Source organism: Ammospiza nelsoni, chromosome Z (genome assembly GCF_027579445.1).
Source record: "Ammospiza nelsoni isolate bAmmNel1 chromosome Z, bAmmNel1.pri, whole genome shotgun sequence".
NCBI classification, from domain to species: domain Eukaryota; kingdom Metazoa; phylum Chordata; class Aves; order Passeriformes; family Passerellidae; genus Ammospiza; species Ammospiza nelsoni.
The window spans coordinates 67,314,116-67,340,903 of NC_080669.1; the positions used below are offsets into that span (position 1 = coordinate 67,314,116).

The 26,788-nt window shown below is 37.2% G+C and overlaps 1 protein-coding gene across 1 annotated transcript in view; it reads right to left on the reverse strand.

Annotated features, from left to right (window-relative positions):
• The window catches only part of TMEM161B (transmembrane protein 161B), a 38,012-nt gene extending 11,834 nt beyond the window's left edge, over positions 1-26,178 (reverse strand). The window contains exons 1-8 of the mRNA XM_059492125.1: positions 26,112-26,178; positions 18,971-19,074; positions 14,408-14,488; positions 9,996-10,093; positions 8,186-8,324; positions 3,417-3,568; positions 2,842-2,902; positions 998-1,138 (exon numbers count right to left, since the gene is read on the reverse strand). Of these exons, the coding sequence (XP_059348108.1) occupies positions 998-1,138; positions 2,842-2,902; positions 3,417-3,568; positions 8,186-8,324; positions 9,996-10,093; positions 14,408-14,488; positions 18,971-19,074; positions 26,112-26,114 (779 nt within the window). The 5' untranslated portion in view covers positions 26,115-26,178. The remainder of the gene's footprint in view (positions 1-997; positions 1,139-2,841; positions 2,903-3,416; positions 3,569-8,185; positions 8,325-9,995; positions 10,094-14,407; positions 14,489-18,970; positions 19,075-26,111) is intronic.
• Between the last annotated feature and the right edge of the window lie 610 nt (positions 26,179-26,788).

The following is a 26,788-nucleotide window of genomic DNA, read 5'->3' on the forward strand; positions in this document are numbered from 1 at the left end:
GAGAAAAGAGACAAAGAATTTTAAAATAGTGAGAACTATAGCAATTAAGAACTAAGGAGTTTATCTGTCTGGAAAGAACAGATTACGAAGTGACTCAGTCACAGTCTACACACAGACAGAAATGTAACAGCAGATAAAACAATCCGGTAGCTGGCTGCTACATAGAAAATTACATTGAGTGCAAGTGTACTCAATGCTTATAAATTACCAAGACTGATGGACTCACTTCAAACAGATTAATTTTTAAGCTGGGCATTCCTGAAGGGAAAGGAAAAAATATGCAATCTGAACAAAAATTATTTTCCTACTGGAAAACATAGTGGTTCTCTTAGGAAATTTACCACACTGAATACCTAAACTGCCCTATGCCGCAGAATCTGTCATTATCATGTACTAAACATCAACAGTCAAGATCTCTGAAAGCCACTTGGAGTTTCACCCTCTCAACCAGAGAATGTTCAAGAGAAATAGTTAAATTGGACAGAACATTTTACTACCAAATGGAAGGGCGGCAGGAAATGAAAATACTCCTTTAAATTGGTATTAACATATGACCCTAATTAAATATTCTGGGTCATTTTTGCATTTTATCCTATGCTAAATTTATTAAAGGAATAATTCCCATCTGTAAGTGTGGGTGAAAAAAACCAGTCTGTGGTCATATTTGTATTTCCTGAAGATTATCTTAACTTCTGGAAAGACATGATGGTGGAAAGAAAGCTGGGCACAGAGACATTCATGGTGGAGTTTTTGCAGGAGGAAAGGAAAGCTCCTTTAGTTGAGACTCTTAATTACAATGCAAAGAATGTAACAGACTGGCAAAGCACAGGTTGAGCAGAAAGTGGCAGGTGGCAAATCTGCTCAAGATACGAAAAGCAGGCAGCAACAGAAGTCTTAAGTCACTACCTTCTTGTTGGAATAGTTTGCTTAGACATTTTTAGACATAAAAGATTTAAGACTGAGTAGCATATACCTATTTGCATATATTTTCTCTTACTGTGTTATTTTTTCTGTAGCTAAATTCAGAGCATCCAGATGCATTTGAGCCAGTCGCAAGCCAGGGAATGTCAAAAAAGCACCAATAAGTGAACACAGAACAGCCAGGAACAATTTGAAGGTTAGTTTAGACACAGGACCCCTAAAAGAAAAGAAAGGAAGTAAGCATTTTCTTGCTGAGGACGTTGGGGGAGCGGGGAGTATCAGAGACTACTTTCAATCCAACAGTATCTAACATTTAATAAAAAAGCCAACAGTATTCTATAGGCTTCCTCCAAAACACTAGCATTATTAAAAACCAATCAGAAATTAAATTTTTTAAAAATACTTTCAAACCCAAACCAAATAATCTATTTATTTCCTAGAAAAACAGAAAACCTAATTTACTGTGAGATATTAATTTGTTAGTATAGAAGAAAAAAAAGAACAAGTTTATATTGTAATTAGCAACAAATTACATAACAGAAATAGCTAAAATAGAAAGAATTTCATGATTGTGTTTTTAAGAGGAACAGATGTTTCATAAGTTTAACTGCTTGAAGACAAAATGGATACTTTATTCTACCATTATCCATTAAAAATCTCTATCAAACTGTTATTACTGCAACTTTTCACAGATTTATCTGAAATGTACACATGGTCGATAACATGTCTCTTCTAAGTGATTAATATTGTACATAAGAAAAGCTACGGGAAAAGTATCTATGATCAAAGAAATCACAGAATAATCACATAATTAACAAAAACAGCTTTGCACAAAGAAAAAAAGAGAACAAAACAAAACCCTCAAACAAATAATAAAACCATCATAGTTACAGTGAAATGTAACTAGCAGATCAAATAGGAACAAAACCAAATCTAGTGATTCAAATGAGTTTCAGATCCTTTTTTAATCTATGTCACCAAGACTAACAAGAGACACCATCATTAACTCGGGTACTGCTAAAAAAGGCAAAGCACTGCAATAATTTATAACTAAACAAACAACATGAAAATGAATACAGAAGGTAGTGACTTTGCAACATTTTAGGAAAGCATATTAAAGAAAGGCTAAGAAACACATGGGATTCAGTTAATGGTTTCCCATGAGCTTATTCATAAATTACACTGATCTAGTTTGAGGAAGCTTCTGTTCCTCAAAAATAAAGATATGCCATGGCTTCTGCATGATACTTGAGACCTACCAAGCAAGACATTCAATGTGCTCCCAGTGATGAAATGGTCCCTTAAATTTCAGCACACAAGTATAAGGAACTGTAACAGAAATCCATTTTGCAATATACAAAGCCTGCCTATTGTGTATTTATGTAATATCACAAGATGTGGCATGCTCCTTTAACAGTCTATATGAGGCTTGGATGCCCTGTAGCAAGCAGATGTTTTTGCATGACAGGAATACAGCTATAACCTGAAAACATGAATAACACAATTTATTCCTAATACGAAATTTAACACAAACTCCATCTTGTAGCTTTTGCACACTCCTCTTATATGCCATAGGAATGACAAAAAATACTTCTCTATTTAAACAATCCTTTTTGAAGGGAAATACTGTGAAAAAAATGTTTACAGTTTTGAGCTATATTTTATGAACTACAATCAAAATGTCAGTAATTATCTCCATATTAAAATGAAAACTTTAATGCAACTTCAGTTACTTGTGGGTACTTTTCAGATCTTTCCATTAATCTCTTTAAAGTGTTGTAGGGATTATAACCATGTACAAAAGCAAAACATACAAGACAAAATCTTGCAAACAAAATCCAAATGGTTCATAAATTCACATATAGACAGACAAGTTAAAAATTCACATATAAACAGACAAGTGTATTTTCAGAAACTTACTGGGATTCCAAACCTTGTTTTTCGAGAAACTGCATAGCACTCTCTGAGAAATTCGAGAATCCTGCAGGGACATATATATTTCTTTCATTACAGTACAAACAAAGAATCCTTTTTGTGAAATAAAGTGTTGGGTAACAAGTCATTTTTTAAACAATTTTTCATATGTGTAACAGAGTTCTTTCATGTGCTAATTAGTTGGCACAATAAAGTAAAGCTTGATTAACAACATCTGTAATATTTGAACACTTCGGGAAGATGAAAAAAGATAACTTTTCAAATTCTTTTCTAGTTAGGGAGCTACACTTTACTATGGAAGTCAAAGGGGGCTAAATCTGTAACTGGAAGGCAAATACAATTAACAAAACAAACAACCTAGGCAAAAACTAGACTATTTAAGAGAACAGTAGGAAAAGGTACAGGATATTATCTAGAATCTTCATTCCGAAGCAAATTTCCTTAGAAGCATTTAACTTACAGCATTCATTTTAACACAGCTTCTCTCAAAAACTCTGGAAATAATTTATTCAGATCATGCAATCACTACAGCTGTTTCAAACACTAAAGAAAGGAGTTACCTGATTCCAATCCAAACTCTAGATAGTTTTCTGTCACAATGAGTATTGCCATGGCTTTCACAAAGAAGAAAAAACCAAAGGTGACACAGACTGATCTTTCACCTCCATCTTCAACTTTGAAATAGTGCGTAGTCAATGAAAACAGTACCTTACTATGTAATGAAAAGGTCAAGGAAAATCAAGTTTGTAAAATAACAAAGAATCTTATAACTAAGAATTATAATATTTTATTCTGTTCATCCACAGGTTTGTTCTATGATGTGTATTTATTTCTTTGGAAGGTATTACGTGTTCAGTCGATTTCAGGTTAAATTACAGAACACATTAAAGCATAATAATCTCATAACATAGCCAGGAATACTCTGGAGTAGCATTTTGATTTAGGCTTACTTATAGTAGAAAAGAAGACACATGAAAAGAACTTATATTTCTCCCCTTTCAGATAAATCCTTTTGTTTGGAAAATACTTTTAGGATCAAATCCAATCATCATCCTAACACCAGCAAGTTCACCACTAAGCCATTTCCTCAAGCATCCTTTTATCTAGCCCTACTGCTATGAAGACAAACATTTAAGACATCACGTGCTCTGTTATCAGGGTGTTTTAAAAATATTTTTAAAGTATTCTTTTTTACACATTTCTAAATCAGTTCTCAAGTGTAACAGATTAGAATAAACTTTTCATTATACACTCTTATTACTACAAACTGCAGCCCATTATAATTCAAATGGTACGCAATATCCAGCCCAGATTTAAATAAAGTATTTGGAGATAATTCCAGGCATTACATTTTGAAAAAATGTAATTTACGATTTGAAAAAAATACAGACAAAAAGGAAAAAAAAAAGATTGTAAGTGTAATCTGTAGCACTTTTTTCCTCCACTATGCAATAATGCAGTTGAATTTGCCTATTTCTAATACTGAAATAATATTAATATGAAGAGTACATGAAAACATTTTTGGGGGTATCTATTCAGTAAAACATATGAACAGTCATCAATCTCTCAAGAAACAATGATTATGCTTCAACAGGCAGCACGCATTTAATATACACACTGCTGAATTTCATGTACATGCAGAAAGATTCTAATATACACTATGTGGTCTAAGGACAGCATCCAGTAATTCTAATCTCATACAGTAACCACCTTCAGACCCCTCTATACTTTACAGAAAGAACTCATACATTAAAAGGAAGACTTAACTCATCCCAAAAAGATGTACATTAACAGATCATACAGACTGTGTTCTGGATGTTGTTTCTCTAATAACACATGCTTAAACCAAGGCTCTTTTTATAGCTAGCGGCATTAATCACAAATTGAAAACACCCTGAAGCTATACAAAGTACTTAATAAGTTTGTGATCAACAAACCTAATCTATCATCAGATTTATGACCCCCCAGATACTTTATGACTTCAAGTATGGATTGTGCCTGAAGGATTTGGAAAATTCAAGGAGGAAAAAGAAAGCATTCTAAAATTATAGTGCAGATCCATGATTATGCAAACTACACATGACCACTGCTCCTGTTTTTGGGTTGGAGAAGATTGAAGCATTATGGCTGGCTTCATCACTTCCTTCCATTGCAAGACCTAATATTCAGGATGTACTGAATGAATAATTTAGGAGTATTTAGTGCTAAGTTAATAGAATGCCTGCACCAGTTCTGCCCTTCATTTAGTTTTTTTTTGCCACAAGAGGCATTATAGAATTGTATACTTTGCATTTTGTATTTAGTTGCAGACATTGTAGAAATCACGGTATACCCTTTCACAAAAATAATTATATTTTTTAAACTGCTGCGATTATTGAATTCTTTAATTTTATAGTTCATATGTTAAGGTGAAAGAGATCCATCTTCTGTTCCTACTAAAACACATGAAAACTCCGAATTCACAGAAGCAGAGAACATTCTGAGTTGGATGGGACCCATAGGATCATCCAGCTCCTGGGCCTGCACAGCACCATCCCCAAGAATCACACCATGCACCCGACACTGCTGTCCAAATACTTCTTGAACTGTCTGGCTTGGTGCTGTAATCACCTCCCCAGGGAGCCAGTTCCAGTGATCAATCATCCTCCATGTGAAAACTTTTTCTTAACATTCAATCTAAACTTCCCTGACTTAACTTCAGGCCATTTACTTGAATCCTGTCACTGGGCACCACAGAGAAGAGATCAGGGTCTGCCCCTTCTCTTCCCTCACAAGACAGCTGTAGGTTGAAAAGGCCAAGTGACCTCAGACACTCCTCATACAGCTTCCCCTCCCTCATTCTCCTCATGGCTTATTTAGACGCTTTAATAGCTGAATGTCTTTCTTAGCGCAGGACAAACTGGCCAAGCTTAGCACAGGACAAACTGGCCAAGCTGGGCCAGTTTGCCCTCCTGGTTGCCAGGGCACTGATGTCTCACACTCAACTTTCTGCCAACCAGCAGCACCAGTGCTTTTCTATGGCCCTACTTCTCTGTTCCCTGGTCTGCCCATACAACCAGGGTTGCTCCATCCCAGGTGCAGAATCCAGCACCTTCCCTTGTTGAACTTAGAATGGTTGGTGATTGCCCATATCTCTTTGGGTTTGATTTTGTTGAGGTTACTCTGCAGGGCCACCCTGCCTTCAGGGAGTCAACAGCTCCTCCCAGTTTTCTATCATCTGCAAACTTGCTCTGTATCCTCAGTACAACTTTTCACCTTTTAACACACTGGCATGAAACAGAAGAAACACTTGTCAACAAAACACAAAATTGCTCTATATTTAACTTTGACATATCATGTTGACTGCTTTCTGTCAAAAATATGTAGGCAACCAAATTTTTCTGAATCTTCCATTATCATAGAATAATTTCTGGTCTTGACATATTGAGTTAGTGAGTAGTTGAGTAATTTTTAAGTATTCTCTGCATCCCAAAAGCCTGATGTCACAATACAGGAATGAACCCCTTCTGAAACCTCATCTAACTAGGTTCCACTGACCCCAGGAATTGTTACCAATACCCTCTGTATTGTACGTCTTCCTACAATATACAATTCACAACCCTGTTTCACCTAGAATTGCAATTACTATAGGGTTGTTTAAATTGATTACTCCTGAGATACAAGAGATGAAGCAAACAAGGCATTGTCACCGATAAATCTAAGAGTACATTGTGGCTTTTGTATTAGAAGCTTTTTTTTCCATTAGTTCTATTAAAATCCCCCTCATCCTTAAAAATCAGAGTGAAAGGTGTTGGCTATCTTCTGATTTTGAAACAGTAGCCACCTCTTTCTCCTTCCTTCTGCAGAAACTAAAGTAAAATTCTCAACCTCACACCAAAAAAATTAAGGATGTGCAGTAACAATTACTCATTACCTATACTACAGCTATGATACAATTAAAAGGTGCCCAAGAGCCAGACACTGATTTTCTTCCACAGTAGACTAGAAAAACCACCTTTCGGACCATGGATCTGTTCACTGACATGTCTAAGGGCAAATACCTGATCTGGAAGTATGCTAACAGACATTCTTTTACCCAAATGTGAGTTGACCTTCTCTTCTAGCAAGTTTTTATACATTACAAGGAAAAAACTCTGGAGAAATTCCATGATTTATGCTCCAGTATACTTAGAAAAGAACCCCTGTCCACGCTATAAAGGCATCACACATTTTAATAATTATCAACGACAGGCAAGCATGAAGCATATTCAGAACTCTTAGACAAATGTAACCAAACATTAGAGTTCAAGGTTTTATATAACACCAGCAGCTACTGCTGATATTACAAAACAACTGACCAAACCACAACACATTAAGAATCTCTAAAACTGCCATTTATATAGAGGAAACAATTTTGAATATTCAAGACATTTATCAACTGTAACTTAGCATTTCATCTGTTCTCAGCTGCTGAAGGAGCAGAAGAGCTGTAGCAATTCACTTCCCAGTTCACCTTTCTATAACATGCTCTTTTAAAAGCCCTTATTCCATTCTACTGCTTTATCTCCAATCATATCTTTAAACTGTAACTTTCCTCCCTAAAGCAGCAGTCTGGATTCGTATGTGGTACACAGGTAATTACCATGCAAGCATCTATGTGTGATAATGCCTTCTCCAGTAAAATAAATTTAAAAAATTAACTGCCTCCTCCATAACAAAACAAACATTTTATGGTTTGATAATGCCTGTTTCCTAAATACTCCATTTCTGTTTCCCTCAGTTTCAGAGGTGAGTTTAGCTTTTCACAGACCTCAGTTTCTACAACTGTTTACATACCTCATTTTCTGTAAGAATACCTTGAATGTGTTTTAAAATTATGAATTCACACATGTATTTTTGCAGTAAACTAGTATACACATCACTGTGCTATTCTGATCAAGAAGTATCCGATTAAACATATTGAAAAAAAGAAGCACACTAAATTTCCAAACTTCTTCAAAAGCTGTACTTTATGTACACATAACCATTTTTGATTGCCAAATTGAACAAAATCAAGTTAGTTTAGAACCACTACATACTACAGATCAGCACTAACAATCTTTGCATACATGCATTTTTCTCCTAAATGGTCTGGTATTAATGTTAGCAAGCTAATGATACCAGCATTTGCAAAGAGCACGTACAGCGTGTATATTATTTAACAATAGCATTAGCTTACAGGACCCTTTTTCCAAATGCCACATATTTTTGTGTCCCGCCCATCAGTGGCAGGGAAATTTATATGAATTGCAGAATTATGTAAACTATTCAGAACAGGTAGAGGGGGATTCAACACAACAGAAAAGGATACACTGCAAAACCCAAGACAAGCAGACACCACACTATGCTGATATTCATTTCTTGTGAGGGCTTCATAATGCTGTAGTAGACCTCTGTCACCACATACACAACTGTAGCTGCAACAGTGAAATCCACCAACCACTGATATTCTGGAAAGTAATGCAATGCTGAAAAATATATGTTTGTGAATGTTAAAGGTATGTTTTAAGGCAGTTACTGATATATATAGAATGGAGCAGCAATTAAAAGAGGTTTTCAACTGTGTATTAAGTGTACTGAAGTCAAATTTAGGTAGATCAAGATCAACCAAGTGAAATGTAACAATGAAAAAGTTACTTAACAATGTGAACATCATTCTTTACTTCTGTCATCCAATACTTAACAACTACTCGAATTTATAAGGCTTCAGAGGTTTTACTATTTTATCACCTCAGTTTTTATACATTAACATCCTCAATCCAAAAAGCATACTTAGATTTCACAACACAGAGAGTAAGCAGTTTTCCAGTTGAGTCTAGCTGCAATTCCAGGTAAGAGGGTTTGTTTTGACTCTTTGTTAAAGATTGAAATCTCACTGGCTATCATTTATTATATTACAAATAAACAGTTATTTTTATTTTACAAACCCCCCCATCTAAGATACCTGATGGATTGCTCATCAAGATTTTGTTAATACATCCTATAAAGCAATAATCGTTGTGTAAACTTCATTGTAAAAATTCTGGGAATCATACTGTGTTGCATATAGGCTAGATGTTATGGAGAGAGTTCCCATAGGTATTGGAAACTCCAAAGAACCATTTGTGACCACACAAATTGTCTCCCCCAAACACCTTCCCTACATTCAAAAGTGAGAAAACACTACTGAACGTTTGACTTGACTACAAGCTACCTGTTGGCAAACTTACGAAACTAGGCAAACTTAAGAATTTCCAAGTCCTACACTTGTTATTTTGAAATAACAATCTGGTTAGATTTACAAACAAATTGTATATTTTGTTTTTCAAACACAGTCAAACCCTACCTTGTATCATTCAGGTTGACAATTACATGACACAATTTCAGGTAAGTAACACTAATTGAAACTTGTGAATGTTTTGTTTATTTACTTCAAAAAATTTATGCTACACACATGCTGTCTCCTACAATTTAAACTGAGAATATACATCCTTTCTTTCTATATTTGTCTAGAGTACACATAAATATAAAAATGTGTAGAAAGAAAATATGTATCACATACATACTCATATATGACCTTTCTGTACAGAATGACAGATTATTATTTAATAATCAAAAATTACCCATCTAAAAAATAATAGTCATACTTTCCACTTCCACTTAATGCTGCATATTTCTGTACTATCGCTTGCAATTTTTAAACATTTTACCTGAATGTTTGAGATGTACAGCTGAAAGGGCTTAGGTTCCAATGCTACAGCACATACCCTATGTTAGATGAGCAGAAAGTAATACTTGACATCTACCCATTGTTATTTTCTTGCACAAAGTTAAAAACTCTATTTTGAATAGACAATTATCTGATTGTTTCAGTGCTGTCTCATATTGCTATAACTGATAAAGTTATGCTTTACATTGGCTGTCATCTACTCATCCTTTTCCACAACACTGCTATTAACTGTCACTCATAGAACAATAAAGGAGACTCAGCCCTACTACCCGCTTTCTCATTTATGATCAGTTTTGCATTCTATTCATCCACATTCTACAAAAAAGACATGTCAGCATTAATTACAAATACACACTTGATAGAAAGAATCAGGATATATTCGAAATAATGTATTATTGTTGCATACTCTTACCAATAGTGTCCCTTTCTGTTACAGATTTTGTTTCCAGATGAAGATCAATATCTTTTGGAATGGTTAAGGGTTTGTTTTCAATATGACCATTATATTTTCTGTAAAAGAAATAAATAAATAGATAGTACAAGCATGGGTATGACAAAATATTTTTTTTCAATATAGAATGACATTTCAAATTTTAGAAAAATGCAGAATGTTTTTTTTTCCAAATACAAGTATTTTTATCATTTTAACTAAAAGTAGAACTTCAAGTTAAAATCTTGGAAAACAACCAGATATGTCAATGGCTCCCATCTATAACTTGACAGACTCTGATATACTACGTGGTATGGATTTAAATGGCTTCCAGCTCCTTCAATCTAAGCATGTATTGGATAAAGGTCCAGAAGACAGTTTATTTCAGCCCACTGATTTTATCTATTCAGAGCTACAGGTTGTTACCAAGTCAAAAAAAAGAAAAAAAAAAAACACTTGCATCAGTCCTTCTTGTCACAACAAGCAGGTACATCACATGAGCTGAACTAACCTAGATCTTTGCAACGTCCAACCTACTAGCCATCAAGTGAAGCAATTTGAGGTATCTTCTAATCTAAAAGGATGTGTATTTAGACCAAAAGGTGCTTTTCATCTGGAGCTCTCAAACTATACCAATATCATGATTTTCACTTCCCTGAAATTAAGTCATACTAGACGACTTTAAATTAAAAACCCAGCACACTCTTAAAAGAAGATTAACAAAGTTAAAGAATTTAATCTGGTAGACCAGCATTAATAACTAATGTAAAACTTCCTTCTCACACTATTTAAAAAAAAATCATTAAAGGAGATCAGAAAATGTTTTGCTACATTAAAAAATCATACCTAAAACTTAAGACCTCTAAAAGGCTAGAAGAAAACAATAAACTGCCACATTTTACAATATCACCTCTGAAATTAGAAAAAGAGAGGTGGGTTTTCCATAGGAAAACAAATTACTGCAATATAAGCATTAAAAAGAAATCAAATCAATCATGAACTTAGTTTTCAGGAATGCTTTCATATCAGCACAAATGTGAGAGGAAAATACAAGCACAAAACATTAATAAAACTTTTCAGGTTATATTAATGGACAACCTATAGATAGGAATCTATAGGTATTACCCAAAAAATTCAGTTATGCAAATCTACAAAAGAAGTCCCAAACACTGCCCAAGGACTATACTACCTGCAAGCTCCTGTGTACTTCCATGCCTGCAGCTGTACTCCTGATTTTTTTCCTACTACCTGTATCCAGGAGTACTGTCATCTTGAGTGACATGAGCATTTTTACCACTGAAGCCATTTCAGATCAACAAAACTTGGTGTTCCTACACTTTAATTATCCCAGAGCCCCACAATCCAAGAGGCACAGACAGAATCCACCTAGGACCACTGAATGCTTTAGTTCAAAGTAATTCACAGTAGCTATGGACCTTTTCATAAGCCTAACAATTTTGTATAATACAGACAATTCAGAAGCAGAAAACCTGCCTCATATTCTTGTGTTCCCAAAGCCTACAGTATAATACACTGAAGGGTAATATGTGCTGAATAAAATTAACTAAAATTTCACACTACAGCTGTTTCTAAGGCAAATTTTCAAGCAAGCTCCTTGTACCTCCTTTAACCATTTCTCTTTAAATTAGTTCAGACTGAGAGTGTATTTAAGGAGCTGGTATTTCCAAGACTATGGTCCTGACAAAGCAGATTCTTTATCCTGCAAAGTATTCTTTATCATGGGGAGTATAAAACAGATGCATGTTTATTTCTCTCACACAACCTGTTTCACATCTCCTTGCTGGGATGACTCAGAAGATGTACATTCCATTTCGTGCAACCTAGATCAGTAAATCCAAACCAACTCGACAGGAACAATTCCCACTTAACCATGGTTCTTCACAAACCATAGTCACTTCTTTCAAGGACACAGAAGTACACTCATTCATTAAAAAATAAATTATTATTCATTCAGCAGTTAAACAAGTAAAGCAAACAAAACATCATTTAAGCCTCCACATTACCGCTTCAGTTTCTTTGAAGTTTTATATTCCCCTTTGATTAACATTCACCATGATACAAACCCCTACTACTACTACTGCAAAAGACTGGCAAGGCTGAGGAAAGGCAATAAGAGCAAAGGCACAATTATTATGTAGAAGTACAATTGTGTTTTTCAGTTTAAGGCTCCTATGGGTGGACTTAAAATTACATAAATTATTTCATATATTAATAAATACCACTGGTTACATGGATAATTATAAATTATGTTCTTATTCACAATTATTTTGCTTCATTTTTGTCACAGAAAACTGTTAAGATAAAAAGACATTCTTAATTTTAAGGAATGTTGTAAAAAAAAAATTACTACTTTACAAGGAACAACTTAACCCAGAGAATGGCAGTGAATGATGCTGCATCAAGTTGGCAGCTGGTCACTCATAGTGTTCCATAAGGCTCAGTTACTGGGCCCCATCCTGTTCAAGATCTTTATAGATCATCTGGACAAGGGGATGGAGGGCACCCTCAATAAATTTCCAAACACTAAATTGGATGGGAATGTTAATCTCCTGAAGGGCAGGAAGGCTCTTGGGAGTGATCTGGACAGCTGGATTGGGCTGACAACAACGGCATGAGGTTCAACAAGTCCAAGTACTGGTCCTATACCTGAGTCACAAAAACCCTATGCAGTGCTACAGGATGGGGCAGAGTCACTGAGAACTGCCCAATGGAAGAGGATCTGGGGCTGCTGGTTAACAGTGACTGAACATTAGCCAGCATGGGCCTGGAGGGCCAAGAAGACCAAGCACATCCTGGCCTGTGTCAGACATAATGTGGGCAGCAGGACCAGGGCAGTGACTGTATTCTGTAGTCAGCACTGCTGAGGTCATACCTAGAATCCTGTGTTCAGTTTTGGGCCCTTCACAACCAGAAAGACATTGAGGGGCTTGAGCAAGTCCAGGGACACGGAACTGGGGAACGGTCAGGAGTATAAGTTAGATGAGGGGAAGCTGAAGGAGCTAGGGGCTATCAGCCTGGAGAAAAGGAGGCTTACAGGGAGCCTTTTTGTTCTCTACAACTGCCTGAGGGAAGGCAATAGGTCCGTGTGGGATGGTCTCTTCTCAAGGTTAACTAGTAACAGGATAAGAGGACCTAGCTTCAAGCTGTGCCAGGGGAGGTTCAGGATGGACCTGAAGAGGAATTGTCGTGGAATAGGAATGGGCTGCCCTTCTTGGGCAGTATTTGGTGGAGTCGTCATTCCTAGAGGTTTTCAACAAATGACTGATGTGGCCCTCAGGGCTGCAATTAACATGTGATCAAAGGCTGATCTCTTTTCCGACCTAAAAGAGGCAAATACAATTGCTAACCACGCTGCTTAAGAGCTAGGAAACAGGAAGAAAAATTAGATTACAATTAACATTATATGAGCAGTGCACAGATTAATTCAAAACTTAAGATTTATAAGGGAGTTCATTCTGGGATAGAAGAAACAGAACTAGGAAAAAACCTCCTGTGTTGCCAAAAAGACAATCACAGTGGATTGTCTGGTTATAAACAAAGCAAATTTAGACATATTTCATCAACATGGGCAGTTCCACCACCTCAAGATGTCTCAGTTCTTGATGCAGCTGTACTTTTGGTACAGCTGTTTGGAACTTCATGTCTGAATACCAGAAATCTATTTCCACCTTAAGCTGGTAAGACAGCTATTCAATCTCCTCAGTTGTCTTTTGATAGATTCAGAAAGCCTAGCTCTTTTAGCCCCCTTGAGTAAGAAAGACTTTGTTTCCTGGATGATCCCAGCAGCTCTCTTTTCCTGTTCACATACAAATTTTATTTTTCTTAAACAAGTGATCAGAACTGTACACAGTAATCCAGATAAAGTTCTACGTTGGTGTCTTGTCCAAAAGGATTAATATTTCCCTCTCTCTTCACTAGAAACATTTAATGTAATATATCCTAAGATCCCATTTGCCTTTTTCACAGCTGTGTTAAGAGCAGTGGCTTACAGTAATCCTATGGTAAACTAATATACTCAAATCTTTCTTCTCTCACTTCAAGATGAAAAGCTACAATCCTAAGATTTGTTTCCACAGCATCTACATGCATACATTCACTAAAAAAACTTGCCATTGAATTAGCATTTCACAGACCGTTTTGTGGGCAGAAATTACCAGTTCTGCACAATTTGGGAATGTCCAACTCTGTTAAACTGATAAAACATGATTTAATAAAGAACTGTGACAATTAATGCAAGCAGGGCATCATATGCAACTAGCAGTTTTTAACTTATGCTAAGACAAAAGGTAGGCTGGTAAAGTTACTAGATGAACCATATAATGCTGAAAAAACCCCAAAAGATGGGGGAAAACAAGCTTAAAAAAAGTATTTACCTATCTTTTTTACTTTTCCCTCTTTGCTTCCCTGCAAGAATCCGCAGTTCTTCTTCAGTGGGATGTTGATACCACCGTAAGCTAAAGAAAAAGAAAACCTCAAGTAAAACAATACCATTATTAGCAATTTAGAGCATGGCTTTCAAAAAACTGTATAACAACACAGATTTATATATTTACTAAGACACCTGTAATTTGTCACTCCTAAGCAAGACACCTTTGTATATCAGTACCAACCCTGCCTGAACTGAACAACAGCTAGAGTTCAGTTCTCTACAGCAAATGAGGTTTTTATACATAACTAGAAAGCTTTGCCACTTTGTCATTCACATGAAAGCTCTTCAGTCTCTGAACACCAACTTATAAAGATATCATCAAATACAGCAAACAGTCATACAAGGTGGGAAAGTTCACTAGAATAATTATACCACTACAATTACTCATTAGAACCATATTCTAAACAACTTAATAAAGCATATTATATCCCCGCCAAACCCAGCAATTTCCCAGAATCTGAAATATCAATTATCTAATAATCATTACCAAACATAATCAAATGTTTTTTCTTAAGCAGAGCACATCATAACCCCTTTCCTTAAACATCTCTCAGTGATATCTTCAACTTCTACTAGAAAAAGTGCTATTAAAAAAATCACTAATTTACACATAATTGACCTACAAGTCTTTTCACTTTCATAGATCAATGCACCATTAATTGCTCATTCATTTAAAAGGCAACAAATGGCATGGAAATTTTGAAGAGGACAAACAGAGATGGTTAAGTGTCTAAGATGGTATATTTTACCTAAATTTCTAAGTATGGCAAAAATCTTAGTAGCTGAAACAAGCCTTTTCCACATTCTGTCCTGATGCGGGAAGTCACTATGATCTCCACGTATCACTATGATCTCCACTCTGAAATGCTGTAGTAAAGGAGACCAAGTATTAACAAGGACAGACATGAGAAATGTGTGTGGAAGTAGAAGGCCACTAATTGTCACACATAGTGACACAGGTCAATACGTGATAAAGGAACCCTCAACCACCACCTCTCATAAAGAAAACTTCACCAAGTAGGACCATTCAAATCCATACTGGTGAATTAGAGATGACGTCAGATGCAATTTCAAAAAGTTAGCAAAGGCAAATTTGGAAGGCATCAAAACTCAAACAATCTCAAGCCATTTAATAACACTTGATTCCTGGCTCCATTTTAGAAAGGCTTCCTTCATCTCGGGAACTCTTCAAGAGAAAAGAACGCTAATACCAGCCAACAAACCATCAAACCATTGCACACTGCAAATTTCCGTTGAAAGAATTCACTGCCAGTTCCAAAACTGAAAATGGCAAATATTACAAAGTTTGCACGAACAGTTTTGGATGGGGAAAAAAATGAACTCAATTTTGTATAAGTAAGAGTGAAAGTTACTTCATTAATTTATTTTTATTCGTTATAGTACAGTTGAGGCATCTGTGATTTGCAAACTTCGCTGCAAAAGAGACTTTAAGACTGAGACACAAATAAATCAGAGAAACAAGCTTTGCATCCAAGTCAAACTACTCTGGAGATGGTAACTTCTGTCCTTCACATGACCCAAAGCAACTGTGAAAAAGCAGATATATTCTTCTGCTTTGTCATTTACCACATCACCCTGATCTGTACTTGGGATGCTAATGATGAAAGCCACCTATGTGGTAAAAAAACTTCTCAAAATCTTTCCTGCACAGACAGAGAAATGGTACCAAATGCAGCAGAACAGACAAAATTCTTGTTCTGTGTAGCATGCTAATACAAATCAAACCACAAATTATACCACAATTTGCTCCTAATTTTACTACAAAATGACATTGCAAGTGATAGCTAATTAGAACTAATAGGACAAAAAGTTTTGGTATTTTTCAGTTGATAAACCCCACACATCTTACATTTAAAATCTCAAAACCAAAAGACTTGGACAAACATTTTCATAAAGACAGAGATAATAAAAGGTAGTTTATATCTGTTTTAGCTTACATATGCTTAAAACTGAAATCCCACAACCGATTACCTTGTGGCTTTGACATATCCATGTCAGTCTGAATAGCAACAGACACACAGACATGCCCTAGTTAATTTGAATAAAGGTCATTAACGAATCTACAACAAAACATCCATTTTCCCCTGTATCCTGACATGCCCTGAAAACATAGTAGCTGAAATAGCTGAGTGACTTAAAAAGCAATGTTTTGGTAGAGAATGTTTTATTACTTAAAAATGATGCAAGGCCTACGCAGATATTTAGGCTGGCAAATGTTTCAATAAATCTATTTAATTGCATTCAAGTTCTGAAAATAGCACTGACTGAAAAAGTTCGTATTTCTTAACAAATTTATGTAAATTGCTCTTCAAGAGTCAGTGATAGCTATTTATTCCATTAATAAGTAAAATAAGTAACTACCTTAAATCTGTCTATCCTAACAGTTCTTTTAGATTTTGAGAAGTCTTCGTTTCCTTTTAACAAACTTCCCATGAACACAAACAGCCACCTTTAAACAAACTAGTCACTTAATGTTTCTGTCTTGTCTGATAACATGCTTATCCTCCCTCCCATTTAGCAAGGACTATTCACAGACATTTCAGATCTGTCTTGCCTGCTAATCCTTTGGAAGCAGGACACTCAAAGTCACTTAAAAACCACTGTTAGATACCAAAGATTAGTTGAAGTTTACTAATGAAGGTAAGGAGGAGCAGGTGGTAATTTTTCTTTAGATAGATGGATTGCTTTAGGAGTGTGCCCGTACCTGCACACTTACGTGTGTAAAATCCTCTATAAAACCTACCCCACCCACACAGATCTGTCATATATCACTGGCAAAAAGACTATGGAGAAATGGGTTAAAGATAAAAGATAACCTTAGTTATCAGGTTAACTAAGAAAATAACTGCTTTTCTTTCTACCATTAAAATTCAGATTCTTGTTGCAGCCAATCTTCTGACTTATTCTTTTTTCTAGACCACAGGCTTACTTCTGATTCTTCATACAATTCCTGTATTCAGGGAATTATTCAGAGTGCCTGAAATGACAATACACTAAAATAGTGCTATCAGATACATAAAAGAAACTGAAAAGCAACAGCTACTAAAATGGAAGGCAATAATAAAATTCCCACTGACTGCAGTAAGAGCAGAATTACCCAAGCACAAGTGCTGAAATCCTGCTTGAAGTATTTATCAATCTGCAGATGTACCAAGATAAATGGAGAAATGGATTTGAAAAATATTTGAACAGCAAACTTCTCCCTATCGCTGGCATGTGGCATGCCTTAAAACAAGGATACAGTAAGTGAAAACTTCACAAAAATGAAGAACACGGGCATAATACTGACAAATTATTTTGCAAAAGCAATTAGATATTTAAATTTTCAAATAAAAGTTTACATCAATCTTAGACATAAAAGGTACAATATGCAATTTGGATAATTGCTGATGAAAAATGACTCTCACGGTGACACACTTTAAAAATAAATGGTAGCCAGTTTCATATTGATTAGTGTCATGCTCTTTTTAGAGCACAAGAAAGGTGATCAATATCCTGCCAATATAGTTAACAGTGAAACTTCACACAACATGAGTATGGCCTACGCAGGAATCATGAGTATGATTCCTGTTTGTGTCATCCACCTGACAATTACTGTTTTCTGTTATATCTAACATACATCTAAACAACATTTACAGTCACTTTTCATTAGAACTTGATGGGTGATGAAACCTGGAATATTAAAAAGGAACAAGTTGATAATTATGAGATGCAGAGAAAAAAGACAATGCAAAGACTTGTTAATACTCCTATGGAGTACATTATTATTCAAGGATACTCCTTCAGAAAGTAGGCAGTAAGGACCTGATATGCTTAAAATTTTAACAGTTAAAAAAGACAGCACACTACCTGCTTATCATACAAAGTGTTCCTCTTACCAAATGAAAAGACACAGTATCTATGATTCCTTTTAATATTTAACATAGTGGTTCATATTCAAAACAGCTGCTGTTTTAAATTGTTATTATGGATACAGCGACACAGGGAATGCTCCCCTTGCAACTCATTATGTCTGTTTGATCTATTGCTACAAGGAAGTACTCTACTGAAATTTATATTAATCCTGTCCTTTGACATATTAAAAAGGAATAGAATTTTTATTAAATACCTAAGCACTCTTCATATGCAAGGCTAATCAGGAGGTAGATTATCAACAACACAGAGACAGTGCAGAGGAAAAGAAAACCCTTTTATTCTTCAGTATATTGTATTGAATTTAGCTTTTTAATATTAAAGGATGAACCTTGTACCTTTAATATAAGAGCTGAACAACAATTAACTGTGACTGATACAATTAATAGCAACAAACAAGTAATGTTCTTTTACAGCAACACTGTCATTTTGCCTTGAGCCCACAAATTAGGTGTAACAATGCTATGGTAATAAATTTAATAAAAGTCAATTACTTAAAAAAGCCCCAAACAAGATCAGTATGTATTACTTTTACTACCCACGTGCATAATTACCATATTCACACTTATCTTACCTGCCACTACAGAGAAGCCAACGAGCAAGAGAATAGTGAGGTATGATCTTCTGTATGACACTAGCCATTACCATGGTAACCACCAACTGTACACCTATCACACCCTGTAGAGAAGTAAGTTAATAACAAGTCAGTATGTGCTTCAGAAAAGTGTTGAAGTATCTTTAAAAAAAAACAAACCTAGTAACAGTCTGTCAAACAGGCATGATAACACTGGGGAGGAATGGGGGGAGTGAGCCAGCAATACACTAAAGCTGTTAAAAAAAATTCTCTGAAACTTGCTACAATAACTTACAAACTTCCTCAAAGGGAAAAGGCATTCTCAGGTCACCACAGCTAATCTCCCCGAAGAGGTCTAAGATCCTCCCCCTCATAATGCTGACCCCATTAAGTATGTACAGACATTTCCTCTTTGTTTACCTAAATCTGTGGATTTCTATCTTCTCTAATTAGTCATTTTCAAGGACTCCTCTCCACATCATCATCATCCTTACTTTACCAGCTCAGTTCACCACCTTTTCCTCTTGACTTAAGGGTCATCAACTCTTTCCTCTCTAAACCCTAGTCTAAATACCAATTTGGCCAGACTACTGGCAAAGATGCTCTTGTCCCACTTGATCTGGTGGATACTGCTCTGTCTTACCAATCCTTGCACCTCAACAGTGTCCCATGGTCACATAAGCCAAATCCCTTCTACCAACACCTGCTATGGAATGAGCTGTTAACCTACAACTCTACATCAACCCTTCCCCTCCCTACCAGCAGTATAATCTTTCATCCTAAATAATGCACTAAGGAAAGTGCATGCACTCTTTTCTTCCTTTAATGCTTTCTCCCTTAGTAAAACACAAATTGTGCAGATACTGCTTTTATTAAAAAACATAGGCAGATGAAATGTTTTGGATATACATTATTATCTGTAATTCAACACAATTGAGGGAAATAAAGACAGAATAAAATGTTCTTCAACTACTTATAAACGCTTTCAATATGTTGCCACATGTGTCACAAAAAAGTGCCATGTATCAATAACAGGAGGTGCTACTTTTTTATACTTTGAAGTAACACCTTTCAAGGGCGTCAGATACCAGCAAGTTTCTTTGGTGCTCAAGAGTCTCCACCTCCTCCCTCTTTGGAATTTCTACTGCTTCTACACTTTGGTGCCATCAACCCCTTGAGGAATCTCAAAAAGTAAAATCTCACTTTTGTTTAAGTTCTGTTTCACTGATATCAGGATCAGGAGCTGTACGTATTTGAATGCTCAATCTTTATTAAGGATTATGCATAGTTCTGCACATAGATTACTCAAACCAATTCCACCAGCTTCCTAGCTAAGAAAAGTGCACTCCTAACAAAAAAGTGTTACCAGCTGCATGCATAAAATACATGGTATACTTACATTACTACACTGCTAAGTATATACTCTTTGAGTACAAAACAAACCATTTTAAAATCAAATGTTTCTTCTGACCATCTCACACTAAGCCCTATTACCACTTCCACCCAATGTAAGCGAGAAATCACTGTCCCTTCATCTAGCCTCTCCACTAAGCCATTATTCTCACAATTCACTCTCTCAGGGTGAACTTACATTAATATTCCTCTAGAATTATGTATTTATTAGAAGCACAGCCTAATCAGATGCCAGTATGTCTCTTCATTTACTCCTAGAGCTTCCTATCTGTAAGGGAAAGAAATTGCCTTAAGACAAGAGAAGGGAAAAAGAAGCAAAAGAGGCAGTTTTTTTATATAGGGCAGCAGGTCCACTAGCTGACCTAAAATACTTACAATTCAAGAGACTACTTAAAAGTGTACCAATAAAAACTAATTTCCTTACTCAAATAAAGCCTGCAGATTGTAACAGAACCCATCAGGAACAATTCCTCTTAGCCACTGAATGCCTTGCTGCACCCTATATACCCGTTTCCAGTGGAAATTTATAGTGCTCAATCCCATAAAGTTACTGATGTATTTGATAAAAACAGAAACACCTGCAAACCTTTCTGTGTACAAATAAAAATAACCTAGCAAGTTTTAAGCCACTTGGAAAAAAAAAAAAACAACCAAACCTAAAACCCCAATGATATCTCTAAACTCAATTTTGACTTTGTGGAGGAAATATCCTAATAACCTTCTGGTATTTTTCTACATTTTAAGCAATTAAAAAATGTATATACATCTATATATACACATATGCCATGTGTGGGCATTTTTCTCAATTCCTGAAGGTTACTATTTAATCACAAGCAATATACTAATAGAGAAAAGCTGTCACAAGAAATTTTTTTAAAAATCCACTGCATTAATCTTCCTGCAATCCACCAAGAACACTAGTCACAGGAACACATTAGACAATACAATGAGTCAAAATAACCAGCTATGTGCACAGCACAACTTTTTGCCAACTCTACCTTTCTGCCCGGATGTGTTTACACTCTACTTGTAGGTTAATTAACACCCTCCAGAAAAATGTACAACACCCCAAACTACCCCCATATTACAACACTAGAACACATTTTCCCTCCATCCCCAAATACAGGGTTCAATTCAGACTCTGTCTAGATCCAGTCTCCCCCAACTTCTGAGTCTTCACTTTACACTAATAGCAGTTTAAATTCAAAACAACTGATTTCAGAACTATAAATGAAGATTAGGTGCTGGTTTCCACCAATATCTTACATCCTCTACTTGCACATTAGAGGATACAGGATTCAGATCTTCATCAGAAATCTACAACATTAAAAATCTACAGTATGAGAAATAGAGTGATATGTGTTTGAGGAAGATGCTCAATGTCAAAGCTGACACTACAGGGCGTTTTGAGGACCTCTGGTAAACAAACCCTGGAACCTACCACTTGATCTGTATTGAAGTAATAACCACACAGTTGGTGACTGGGTTGACTCAAAACTAAGAGAAACACTACTCACTGTTAAGAGATGAGGAACTGCTGCACAGATTAAATAAAGTGTCTACAGTTACAGAATAGTTTGTGGAACTGAAACCATTCCATAAGGCCTCCAACACTGATTCCACATACATCCATGTCCTTATCATGCTTCAGCTTTGCAGTTTGAAACTTGAGACAAGTTCAAGACACTAGAGAGAGAGGTCTGCACTCTGCTGATCAAAGACATTTTTGTCAATCTCTCTAATACTGGGAAGCATAGGGACCAAAGCTGACTATGTAAGTCAGTTTTTCTGCAAAACACAGGCTGGCAAGCAATCTCCTGGTCAAAAACAAGACTGAAATGGTACAGCCATGCAGCAACAACACAGTCTAATAAACTGCAGTCTGTCTGTCTTTCTGCCACAGAGGAAGATCTTTGATGAGAGGTGTCTCAGAAGTCTTGAGGACTATGTTCACTTCCTGACCCTCCAGCAACCATGGCATTCCTACCTTTGTTTGAGTAACATAACACACTTTACATAAAAGCTTTAAATAAAACATAGCAGAGAACACATTAAGTAGTCCACAACAATAGTTTAAGCAGTCACACTAATGTGAAGCTTGACAGATTTCTTAAAATTGGTAGGAAAGAAATGGCAGGCTGAAAATGCAAAAGTGTAAGGTTGAAAAAAGTGTAACCTGGACTTTGGTTTTCAGTCCTTTATAGTACATACCTGGAGACAGACTTACTGATTAGTAGAAGGACAAAAACTAGGAATAAGTAATTAAGATAAAGTTACAGTACTCTTATCTACACAGTAAGTGTACTTATAAAACACCAACAGCTACCTCACAGTAAGAAAAAAAATCCAACAAATTTTTCAAAGTACTTCTACCTAAAGTACATTTTTTCTTTTCATCATTACATGATTTATAGAACATGAAATAAAAAGATAGACAAGGTTGATTGTATTATGCAAAGACACCACTCCAGTCTCCTTATTTTGACCTTGCCCAAGGTTATTCCTCCTTACCTGTAGTAAAAGGGCATGGGTTTCCGTCTTTTCTTCCTTTTATCACTTATCTACCTATTACAAATAATTCAAATACCAGCTTTACACAGGACTTTGAAACTACTTGTTCTCATGCAGTAACCATCTCCTCCATTACAAGATGAGGGCCTTGAGCTGAAGCCAACTGCTGTTGCACCAGGACTGCAGTAGGGATACAACTGCACCACTGAGAAACAGCTGGTAGAATCCCATTCACAACTTCACCTTAAGAAATTTAACGCCCACTGCTTATTTTCTGAAGTGGCAAGTCTTGTAAAAACAAGATTTTAACACAACTGTACTTGAGCATCCTACAGATGTTAATACAGGCCATAATAATATCTTTCAGTGGTAGCACACAAACACACTAATATGGCTGATGATTTTTCAAGTAAGAAATTGAAAAGGTATTGTAATAGTAGTGGCCACCAAGATTTTTAAGAGAATATAACAAATACTCCTATCTCCTGCAATTTTAAAAGTGCAATGGTATTTGTGAAGTCTGGAAGATAAATCCGCTTTGAAATGCCATTTAATAGCTGACACATTACTGCTTTTCCTATAAATGAGACTTCCCCGTATAATTTTTTCTTCATATGAAAATTTTTCTCCTTATGTTCATGCTAAAGCTCCAGCTTGCAAGAGCAAAATAGTGTTCCCCTGAAACATAAATGCAATTCAGAATTGTTTCCTAAATAGTAGAAAATATTATACAGGATGGCCAAGAAAAGTGAACTTGCTGTACAACATCTTAAAGTGAATGCTTCCTGTGAAAACTACTACTTTCACAGATATCTTTAGTCATTACGATAATCAGCATCCTGAGGCAGTTCAAATCCTACGGTTTGTAGAAATCAGACATTCATACAGCTAATTTTGGAAAAGAAATCTATGATAAGAGAACTCTTTAAAAAAAAAATCAGATTTTTACTGTTTTTTCTATTCTCATGACCAAGGCTTCCCTGAATTAAAATTTTCACGCACATATCATTGTTTACAAAAAAGTTGCTTAAACGGACATGAAGAATATACAAGGTGTTCAATAATATCACTTAACTGCTCACCCTCACAGAGTCTTTCATACCCAAAGGTCACTTCTCTCTTGACCAGTGTCCTTCCACAGAGACAAAGAAGAACCATAAACTGGTGCTTAGAAGGACTCAAACATGCATGACTCCCTTTGAAACAAGGTGATTTGTTTGAAACCAAACAGTTTTAGTCAGTGAACAGCATTTTACCTGACAGTCTTGCTTCATTTACCACTGAGGTTCTCTAAGTACAAGATTACAGAACTAGTGGTCATTAGGCAAACCACATTATTGCTACAGAAATCTTAGGGACAGAACAAGGGCATTTATAAAAATGCAAATTTATCATTATTACTGAAAAGGCAATACAGAATACCTGTTGCAGTAAACACCAATATACACAGAATATATTATTAAATTATAACTAAAACTAGTTCAGAGAAATTATGTACTACACAGGGAAAAGAAGGTTATTACTCCATTATTATTTTTCCAAGATTTTCTAAATTTAGTTTGCCCAGTATTTCCACAAATCAGACAAGTACAAACTACAGAAGTTCCCATTCTCTAAAAGACTGACTTTTTAAAGAACAGGCTCCATCATTACAGGAATCATTCCAAGTATAAAAAGTGCAAAGACGTCAACGCCTCTGCTGAACAGTCTAAAACACCATGGTCTTACAAAGTGTTAAGACACTTGTGCAGAGCTTAAAGTCATGGCCTAACTGGCACTGCAACCACACAGAGGAGTCCTGGCAGTCCCATCCCCAGGTGTTGATGTTTATAACCTGATTTCTAAGCTTTTGGTACAAAAGAAACTGATCAATGTTTCATTCTCCTGTTGCTTTGGAACTTGAAAATACAGCTTCCAAACAGCACAGAAGCAGACTACCATCTTTTGCCTTCACTTGTCATGGAACCACACACAAAGGTTATTTGCCCGCGCTGCCAGCACACAGTAAAGAAAACTGGACCTGATCTTTCAACCCCATTAGGCCACACAAGCAAGCACTCAATTACTTTAAATAAGGACCTACACTGAAAGGAAAAACTTTTTTGCTTGCAATTTTCCAAATGTAGCTTCCCATACTAGACCACAGCACTCACAGACTCCTACAAATGAGAAGAGCATCTCAAGGCCTTTTGAATAAGTATTCTAACCCCTGTGGAAAAGAAAAAAAAAAAAAAAAAAGAAAAAAGGAAAAGACTTCATGAGAAAAAAATCATAAATTTTTTCAAAAATCATAAAGAAATCACAATTTCTTTCATATACAAGAATTTACACTATAAAAACTACTTTAGTGAAACAACATGATTAAACTTCTAAGTAGGAGAACAGTTAAAAGGCATATTTTATCAAAAAATTTACTTGTAAAGTGCATTTCTTAAGACTTAGATCAATGAACAAACACTGGTGCCATAGCTAAAATGACATATTGACACTTACATTCATACATACGCCCCATTTACAGAGGATTTAAGGAGACCCGACAAGACAGTTCTACTCATAGAATCAATGCTGAAAAGAACTTAGGATCATCAAGACCAAATGGCAACCCAGCACTGCCACTGTAATCCCTGAACCTCTAAAACACATCACCGAGCACCAGGTTCAAATGTTTCTAAAACACTTCCATGGATCGTGACTCTACCACCTCGCTGGGCAACTTATTCCAATGCCTGACCACTCAAACAATGAATTTTCTTTTTTCTAGTATGTGTAGAAATTTGTATTTCCAATCTCTTCGCTTGAGGCCATTTCCCTGCATCTCACTGCAGGCAGGGTAGAAGAGACCAGCCCCCACCCCACTACAATCTCCTGTCAGGTAGTTATAGAGAAGGAAAAGAATCTTGTGCATTTATACAGAGACATCCTAACCCCGCTACAGAGCACTAAGTGCAGTGGCTCACTCTACTTCCCAGCGGAAAAGCAGCAGAGAGGGAAACAACCACTGGCAGTGGAACCGTATCGACATTAGACCGCGGAATGCCGCAGACGCCGCGGTGTTCTGTTCACGAGTACCAACTGCAGAGCTCGATGGTGTCACTCCGCTGCCTCCCTGCCCCTGACGCGCCCAAACCCCCGATCTGTCCCAAGAGCCAGGGACCGGGGCCTGCAACACCTTAGCCCCATTTCAAGGGAGGCGAGCGGACTCAGTCGCCCCGCTCACCATGGCGCCCGCCTCGGCCCCGCCAGCCGCCGCTGCCGTCCAGCTCGGCCCCACTCCCGGCACATATATCCGCCCGCTCGCCGCTCCCGACAGCGCACCCCGAGGTCACGCCGAGATCCCGCCGCCAACAAGGCCCGCCAGAGCTGTCCGATCAGCTGCCTGCGCGGGCGGGGCTCCGGAGCGCTGGGACGGCACCGCGACGGACAGCCCCGGCCTCACCGCTCCACCCCCGCCGGCCCGCGACAAGCGGAGAAGGGAGAGACGCCTGCCACGGCGCACGGGCCGCGGGCCCCTTGGCGACAACCCTCTCAGGCGTCACCGGGCCAGCCTGTTCCGGGAACGGCGCCGCCGCGGCCCCAACCACGTGACGCGGGAGGTCGCCCCGAGCGCGGAGTTTCTCCAACTCGCGACCCCCCGCGTGAGGCACGGCACCGCTGGAGCACCGGAGAGGAGCGGGCGGAGCGGGGAGGGGTCCGACACGGAGGCCGCGTGAACGGAGTCCGGCGGAGGAGTCTTGGGAAGCAGGAGATGCGCATGCGCCGAGGTCACAGCGCTCTCTCCCCTGCCGGCGCTGCGCATGCGCAGTGGTGCGGATTGAGGTCGGAAGGGTGGCTGGGCCGGTTCGCGGTCGTGGCCGCGGTTATCGGTACCTCAAGGGAGTCCCTCCGAGGAACGAG